Consider the following 9,696-nt stretch of genomic DNA (forward strand, 5'->3'; position numbering starts at 1 on the left):
TTGTAAAACTGAAACTCAGGTGTTTAATTCCTGAGTAATTTTGATAATGTAAATTAATATTTTAATATTTAAAGTCTTCTGCTAAAATGAACCCGCTACTATGATATATTTACAAAACAGGTACCAACTGATGGTCACACTCCTAGGCCCTGGATTGGGGTGTGACAGGTTGGTATCAGAGCCATCGGTTTCAGCGAATTAAGTATTAAAATTAGTACCTAAGCTTTAACCATTTATCTGATAAGTAGGGATAAGTTATGATTGGTAGTCTGCCTATCCCTAAGTTATTATATATACACAGATGTCTTACAATAACTACTATGGACAAAAACGTCGGGTCGCAAGACGATCTAATCCTGCCCCCGATGCTGAGCCGTCTGACCGAGTTAGCACAAATTTTGGTCATAAGTGGTCAACTGTTTCGGTAAATCCGACTGAACCAGTGTACGTAAACCCGGCTGATCTAAATCCGATGAATCTAAACTAGTTAAACTCTGTTGATCAAATTGATCCTTACTTGGCTTACGGAAGCCAACCAATTTATGCTCCAGGAAGTCCAGAAATGCCAATCGAAATATCCAGTGATACTTCTGAAAGTGTTCCAATGACCGGTACCCCGAACTATTATCCGTATGATAGGGAAGTTCAAAGTAGAGTCAAGCAAGAAACCAGTACTGAATCTTCGAGTTGGATGAACTGTCATTCCGACCAGAGTTTATGGCATTTTGGATCACCCCCACCAGGTGCTCAAACCTTAGCTGAACCAAGATGAAGATCGGTTTATTAGTATGATAATCCTAATTTTCCACCGTATCATGGACCGGTACCGACCATAGATGAACAAGCAAACAAGATACGGGAAGAAGCTCGTCTGATTGAAGAATTCTATACAACCAATCTACCTGATGAGGAAATGCAGACATATATAGCTAATCCTCACTTGTATCCGAGAGAAAATGCTTATCTTTTTCCTTCGGCATCCGCACCGGTAGGGTATCCCAACCCACCCAACTCAGTGATGGATGAATTAAGAAACGAAAGGATCAAGAAGAAAAAGATGGGTGATAAGATCATAAAAAAATGTGATAAGATGAAGAAGATGGTTAAGAAATGGATCAAAGATTAGGATTATATAACTACTGTTGTTGTATTTCTATCTTTTGTAATATTATGAATAAAAGTTTGCGTGTTGTGTTCTAAATTTATGTATTCCTATGATATACAGAATGTTTGAACCACGAGAAACCCAAGTCAGTCAAGGGAGTCAAGCTGATAAAGCGAAGACCCCTGAAAATAATAATTCACTTCCTGAAGAATATATTGGAGGAATACGTGATATGATAAAAGAAACGGTTTCCCCACTAATCTAGGAAGCTGTAACTCCTCTAATAAAGATGGTGCAAGACCATACGGCTAATTCTAAAAGTTTAGCCAAGTCAAAATCAGTAAAACAAACACAACCAAGCCATAGCGTATCAGTACATTCAAAAAGAAAAGAAACTAAAAACACAAAAGATGAAGAAGAAAAGAAACAAGAAAGTTCAACTGCTGAACACGTCCCGAGTAAAAAAAAAGAATAAAGGTTAGCACGGGATGTACCTTCAAAGATTTTCAAGTATATAAACCAAAGGAATTCTACGGGGATAAAGGGGCAATAACAACGCTCCGTTGGACTGAGGAAATAGAATCGATTGTGATTATAAGTAAATGCACGGAGGAAGAAAGCATTCAGTACTCTTCTCAAATGATCAAAGGAGAGGCGTTAGAGTGGTGGAATACATTGATCGTGATCAAGGGAAGGAGTAATATGTACAATTTTGAGTGGAAAACTTTCAAAGAACTGGTTAAACAAAGGTTCTGCCCGATACATGAAGTTGATCAAATTCAGACCAAGCTATGGAATCATAAGGTCATCGGCATTAATCTCAAGGAATACAATACGAAGTTCCTTGAATACTGTAGACTGGTACCGCATTTGGTTACACCGGAGTACAACAAAGTAACCAGATATATATATGGGTTGCCAAAAGAAATTCGTGATCATGTAAGATCACACATGCCTGCTAGTATTGAATCCGCAATCGAATTAGCGGGATATCTGATGGAAAGTATGATTCGAAATAAAGATGAAGAGAAAAAAATGGTGGTTGAAAGGAAGAAAGAGAATGATGGTAGACAGAAGTTTGGAAAAGGCAGAGAAGGGTCAAGCATGTTTAACCGAACAATGTGTAAAAACTGTGGTAAACGACATGATGGGAGGTGTTTGAAGCCTACACCGAAAGTTGATGTTCGCAAGTTTGATCCGTATTCAACTTGCAACTTTTGTAAACGACCGGGAAATAAGGAGGAGGATTGTAGAAAGAAGTTAATCGTCTGTTTTGATTGTGGTGAGAAAGGACACTTTAGTGCGGAATGCACTACAAGGAAACCGACAGTTGGAGGCGCCAGTGGTAGTGGTGCCAGGAATGAAGTCAAGAAAGGAAATGCCCTTGCATTCATGCTTAACACTCAGAAGGCGGGAGAATTACCAGATGTGATTACTGGTACGTTTCTTATCAATAATGTTTGTGCTAGAGTTTTATTTGACTCAGGAGCCAATCAAAGTTTTATAGATTATAAGTTTTGTAGTCTATTAAATGAACCTCTAGCTAAGTTAAGTAAGCAATATGAAGTAGAAAAGGCTAATGGGTCATTAATCAAAATATCTGAGGTATTAAATAGTTATATTACCCTAGCCGGATATGAAATGCCAGTGCAATTATTACCAATGGAGTTAGCTGGATTTGATGTTATTTTAGGGATGGATTGGTTAGCCGCCATCTAAGCCCGAATACTATGTAACGAAAAGGCTATTGAAATTCTAACTCCAAACAATAAAATGATGCGAATAGCCGGAGATAAAGATTCTGGTAAAATAGGAATCATTTCGAAAATAAAAGCAAGTCATTGTTTGGGTAAAGGTTGCTTAGCATTTATGGCTTATGTAACCAAGGAGCCCAAGCCTAAGAAACTAGAAGAGGTCCCAATTTCGCCGAATTCAAGGATGTATTTCCTGACGAATTGCCTGGAATTCCGCCCGATCGAGAAGTTGAGTTTAGAATCGACCTAGTTCCGGGAACAGCTCCGATTGCTAAATCTCCTTATAGCTTAGCACCAACTGAAATGAAAGAGTTGAAGAAGCAATTAGATGAATTATTGGAGAAAGGATTTATACGACCAAGTTCTTCACCATGGGGAGCTCTAATATTGTTAGTTAAGAAGAAAGATGGATCAATGAGGATGTGTCGGGAATTGAATAAAGTCACGATCAAGAATCGATATCTGCTCCTGAGGATTGATGATCTTTTCGATCAATTACAAGGTGCAAGTTGTTTTTCCAAGATTGATCTTAGATCCGGACATCATCAACTGAAGGTTCAGGAAGAAGATATATCCAAGACTGCATTCCGAACCCGATACGGACATTATGAGTTCACTGTTATGCCTTTTGGACTCACTAATGCTCCGGCAGCTTTTATGGATATGATGAACCGAATCTGCAAACCTTACTTGGATAAGTTTGTTATTGTCTTTATTGATGACATTCTTATCTATTCCAAGACGAAAGAAGAACACCAAGCTCATTTGAAAACCATACTCGAAACATTAAGAAAAGAGAAGCTTTATGTCAAATTTTCAAAATGTGAATTCTGGTTATCTGAAGTACAGTTTCTTGGATATATTGTTAATGAGAAAGGTATTCAAGTAGATCCGGCAAAGATTGAAGCTATTACCAAATGGGAGAAACCCAAAACTCCGACTAAAGTAAGAAGTTTTCTGGGGTTAGCAGGTTATTATAGAAGGTTTATCCTGAATTTTTCAAGGATAACGGTTCCATTAACTTCACTTACCCGAAAATCTGTTAAGTTTGAATGGGGACCGAAGCAAGAAGAGGCATTTGAAACTCTTAAACAGAAACTGACAAACGCACCTATCTTAGCCTTGCCTGAAGGACAAGATAATTTCATTGTATATTGTGATGCTTCACATACAGGAATGGGATGTGTTCTGATGCAAGGGAAGAAAGTAATTGCTTATGCTTCATGGCAATTAAAGGTTCACGAAAAAAAATTACACCACTCATGATCTGGAGTTGGGAGCTATAATTTTTGCATTAAAGTTATGGCGACACTATTTATATGGTGTAAAGTTTACAGTTTATACTGATCACAAAAGTCTGAAGCACATATTTGATCAGAAAGAATTGAACATGAGACAGAGGAGATGGATGGAAACGTTAAATGATTATGTTTGTGAGATAGTTTACTATGAAGCTAAAGCTAATGTGGTAGCTGATGCTTTAAGTAGAAAACAGCACGAAAAGCCAAAAAGAGTACGAGCTTTGAAGTTAGAACTCAAAATTGATCTATTAACTGAAATCAAGGAAGCTCAGAAGTTGGCACTAGAAGAAAATAACATAAAGGCTGAAAAAGAAAATGGAACAATAGATCAATTAGTTAAGCGCGATGATGATATACTCAGATTAGGGAAGAGAATCTGGGTGCCAATGGTTGGAAATCTACGAGAGAAAATATTAGAAGAAGCTCACAAATCCAAGTATATGATGCATCCGGGTAGTGATAAGATGTATCATAATCTCAAGGATGATTATTGGTGGATTGGAATGAAGAAAGAAATTGCTCTGTATGTGGCAAAATGTTTATCATGTTCAAAGGTCAAAGCCGAGCATCAAAAGCCATTAGGTTTGTTAACACAACCTGAGATCCCGATTTGGAAATGGGATATGATAACCAAGGACTTTATTATGAAGTTACCAAAAACCAATCGCCAGAATGATGCAATTTGGGTTATTGTTGACCGATTGACTAAGTCGGCTCATTTCATTCCAATGCAGGAATCTTATAGCATGGATAAACTGGCACGATTATACGTTGAGAATATTTTATCATTACATGGTGTGCCGTTGTCAATCATATCCGACAGAGATAGTCGCTTCACTTCTAACTTCTGGGGAAGTTTCCAAAAAGCAATGGGTACGCGGTTAAACTTAAGTACCGCATACCATCCGCAAACTGATGGTCAAAGTGAACGTACTATTCAAACCTTGGAAGATATGCTTCGTGCATGTGTAATTGATCTAGGAGGAAGTTGGGATACTCATTTACCTTTAATGGAATTCTCTTATAACTAGTTATCATACGAGTATCCAAATGGCACCATTTGAAGCACTGTATGGGCGCAAGTGTAGGACACCTGTATGCTGGTCAGAAATTGGAGATAATCAACTATCAGGTCCTGAGATTGTTCAAAAGACTACTGATCAAGTAATCCAGATACAAGAACGATTGAAAGCAACAAGAGATAGACAGAAAAGTTATGCTGATATTCGTCGCAAGCCTTTGGAATTTCAAAAAGGAGACAAAGTGTTGCTCAAAGTATCACCTTGGAAAGGTGTGGTTCGTTTTGGAAAGAAAGGGAAGTTAAGTCCGCGTTTTGTTGGACCATTTAAAATTATTGAAAGAATAGGTCCTGTAGCTTATCGACTTGAGTTACCCGAAGAAATGCATGGAATCCATGATGTATTTCACGTATCGAATCTACGAAAATGTCTAGCTGATGAGACACTTGCTATGCCTCTAAGGGATGTACAAGTGAATGAGAAACTCAAGTTTGTAGAGAAACCGATACAGATTGAAGATAGTCAAATCAAGTTCTTAAAACGCAAAAGGTTAAAATTGGTCAAAGTAAGATGGAATTCCCAACGTGACCTGAATATACTTGAGAACTTGAATCCGATATGAAACGGAAGTATCCACATCTCTTTACATAAATCTCGAGGACGAGATTTTTCTAAAGGTGGGGAGGATATAACACCGTGAAAATACCCCATTTAGTTTTGGGCAAAAAATGTCAAGATTAGAAGTTAAAGGGCTAAAAATGTCAAATCCAGAATTAGAAGGACTGAAAATGAAATTCTGCACCTTCGCGTATCGCGAAGATGCAAAAAAGGAACATCTTCGCGTATCGCGAAGATGCTGGCACACATTTCAACATTATCCAGTGACGTGGTGACACGTGGCAGCTTGGGGTTGACATGCAGAATTGCGGCGCCGACTTATGCAACTTTGCGTATCGCGAAGATGCTCAGGCAAACATCTTCGCGATACAACGGGTATAAATATGGCAGCCACGAGCTCAGTCGTTTTCATCCCATTTTCACACTTTTCTCACACACATAACCTAGGGAGTCGTGCCAAGAGAGTTCTGGAGGTTCCGAGGCTGTTCTAGCAAAGAATCGGGTGTTGTTACGCTGCCGAACGAGCTGTTAATCTTGAAAACGAAGTGCAAGTCGAAGTGCTGCTGATTTCTTAGTTCTTAAGACTCGTCAAGCCGATTAAGGTAGGATTAAGATTAAGTTACTTTACTAGTTACTTTAAATACATAAGATATAGCTTAGTTAAGGATATAGTCGTTAAACTATAATTATTTTCCAAGTAATGTTTTATAAAGCAAAGACGTTGCTTCCATGTGAAGTAATGTTATCAAAACTATTATTTTGACGGGCATGTAGTAACTGGAAGGGGGGTATCATTAGTAGACTCTTCTTGCCTAAGGAAAGCAATTCGTACAAATCCCAATCAACCGCGGGACCCGTTTGCTTACCTGGAGAAGTTTGTCAACGTGATATCCTTTATTAGGCCAAAGCGTGCTATTCCAAACATCATACGTAAATTCAAAGTATTTTTATAAAACGACTATAACTATACTAAGGTTAGGTCAGACTTAAGAGTCTGCTGATCAGACCTCGAGTCTGCTGAACTGAATCAGACATTAAGTCTGATCAGTCTGCTGAACTGAATCAGACATTAAGTCTGCTGATCAGACCTTGAGTCTGCTGAACCGAAACAGACTTAAAGTCTGCTGAATAGTATCAACTAGATACTTATGCATGCCTATTATGATTATAGGTTGTTAAGCATACTGAGAAGAGGAGTTTGATATTATCCACTGACATACGAGGTGAACACGTTAACCTTTTACTGTCTGAACTCATTTTACTCTTGTTATAGACAGGTTGTTTATTACAAAGAGTCTGATAAATGTTTGCATGAGATATAATCTCTAAAATCGTTATAATACAAAATAGATAATAAAAAGCAACTCAGACCGAATACACATGTGTCTGGATCCAAACATAACTGATAATTGGCATACAAAACCAAGTCAGTCATAACCGGTTCTCCAACAGGGTTATATAGCCTAGGGGAAGGTTGTCTCCTAACAGGAGCTATATACTCGGGGAACCTTTGAATTTTGTGTGTAGGGCAGTGGTACAAATCCCGAGAATGGACATGCATTCCTGCTGACTTTACTATGTTTGTATTTAACGACTGTTATAAATATTTTATCGAGTTAACGTTTCACCAGCATATAGCTGACGTGTTTTTCCCACCTATGCAGGTAAGTAGATGATTATAGATGATATACAAGGATGGGAGTCATTAGAAGATCGCTACAGATGGCTCGTTTTTGATAAATATAAATCCTTGTATAATTAATATTATGATTTTGTAAAACTGAAACTCGGGTGTTTAATTCCTGAGTAATTTTGATAATGTAAATTAATATTTTAATATTTAAAGTCTTCTACTAAAATGAACCCGCTACTCTGATATATTTATAAAACAGGTACCAACTGATGGTCACACTCCTAGGCCCTGGATTAGGATGTGACACATATTTCTAAAGTTTTTTGCAAATGATACATAAAACTTGAAATTTGTTTTTATAAATGCTAATTTTGAAAATTTTTCCATATATAAAACTTAATATTCTATGATTGCATTTATTAATTGATACCATATTTATTACTCGATTGATACTGTATTTATTATTTTATTTGAAATATGAAGTTTGTTACGGGTGTGTTAATTGTAAGAAATGCAATAAATGTAAATTGCTACTTTTTTTTATATTATTAAAACAAGGATGTATACAAGTGGATCCTTCGGCCAATTGACCAACACGATCATTATCGCATCGAGAAAATGTTGAAAGATTAGCTTGCCGTATAATAAGTCATGTTCGACCTTCTTAGGTTGTTCACGTGATCCACAGTTTCACACACTCATATTTTCATGTGGCGGACCAAAAAGAATGTGTAACTTTTGAGTGGTCATAATCATTTTAGTTTGCTTCTACACGTTTTTTTATTTATTCTATTATTAGATGCACGAAATTCATATGTTAGTGCTTTGACTTCGATGTTGACCCGACAACTTTGACCATGGACCATGGCGGTTTGATGTGAACTCAAATGGGCTTTCAGATCCACTAACCAGCACCCAGGTGTCATGGTCCCACTAAATCAACACTTTATACTAGTTTATTTATAGCTTCTACACAACTTCCTCAAACCACATACAATGGCTGATCAAACAAATTCTCCTAAACTGGAGCCATGGCATAACTTAGCCGGAAAAGTTGTCATGGTCACCGGAGCATCGTCCGGTCTCGGTAGAGACTTCTATATCGACCTGGCTAAAGCCGGCTGCAGAATTGTTGCGGCGGCACGCAGGATTGACCGCCTCGTGTCTCTTTGCAATGAGATCAACAAAATCGGACAGACCGATGGTAATGTTCAAGCAGTGGCGGTGGAGCTTGATGTCAGTGCTAAGGGTCCTGAGATTAAAGCCTCGGTTAAAAAGGCGTGGGACGCGTTTGGATGTATTGACGCTTTGATTAATAATGCGGGCGTTAGAGGTAATCAAATAATTTATAAGTTACAACTTTGTAACTTATAACTTATGCGTTATAAGGAGGCTAAATAACGAATCCAAAACACCCCTTAAGTTACAAATTATATTCATTGATTTAAAAATATACATTTGGGTTACAACTTATAGGTAACGTGCTGAGTCCATTGGAGTTGGGTGAAGAAGAATGGGATGGTACCGTTAGAACGAATTTGACCGGAACATGGCTGGTGTCAAAGTACGTTTGTATGCACATGCGTGTCGCTAAACAAGGGGGGTCGATAATTAATATTTCTTCAATAGCGGGGCTTGACCGCGGGCAGCTGCCCGGAGGTCTTGCTTATTCTTCTTCGAAAACCGGTGTTGTCACATTGACAAAGGTAATTTTGATTCTTGGATTTGTGTTTCAAGATTTGTTTTTGTTTTATTGTTGTAGGGATTAAATGTTTGATTAGGTAATGGCTATCGAGTTGGGTGTGTTAAAGATCAGGGTGAATTCGATTAACCCAGGACTTTTTAGCTCGGAGATAACCAAAGGTTTGATGGAGAAAGAGTGGCTCAACAATGTGGCTAGAAGAACCGCTCCGTTAAGAACATTTGGCACGGCTGATCCAGCCTTGACTAGACTAGCTCGGTATCTAATTCATGACTCATCTGAGTATGTTAGTGGCAATGCATTCATTGTCGATGCTGGTGCAACGCTACCTGGTACCCCGATTTTTTCTTCGCTTTAGGTTCATGAGGTGGTAATAAAGATTGAGAAATCATCTTTCATTTATTTATTTTTATGGTCATTAAATTTGTTATGATTATAAAATGTATAATGTGATTGTTAAGTTTGTTATTTAGATATTAAATTTTAAAAGTGATATGTTTAGAACAAATCATATGCGATATGCTTTAAGATTTCTTTTTTTAACAATTAATTTTTTTTTATTTT

At 37.7% G+C, this 9,696-nt stretch overlaps 1 protein-coding gene across 1 annotated transcript; it reads left to right on the top strand.

Annotated features, from left to right (window-relative positions):
* The first annotated feature begins 8,426 nt into the window (after nucleotides 1-8,426).
* Nucleotides 8,427-9,490, top strand: LOC143564470 (uncharacterized). Its single transcript, XM_077051742.1, has 3 exons — nucleotides 8,427-8,763; nucleotides 8,907-9,136; nucleotides 9,212-9,490. Exons 1-3 carry the CDS (start codon nucleotides 8,427-8,429, stop codon nucleotides 9,488-9,490), a joined length of 846 nt encoding a protein of 281 aa, XP_076907857.1.
* Nucleotides 9,491-9,696: the final 206 nt, after the last annotated feature.

This window comes from Bidens hawaiensis, unplaced genomic scaffold (genome assembly GCF_021521415.1).
Source record: "Bidens hawaiensis isolate Kalapana, Puna unplaced genomic scaffold, B.hawaiensis_p1.1 tig00001206_1, whole genome shotgun sequence".
In the NCBI taxonomy this organism is placed as follows: domain Eukaryota; kingdom Viridiplantae; phylum Streptophyta; class Magnoliopsida; order Asterales; family Asteraceae; genus Bidens; species Bidens hawaiensis.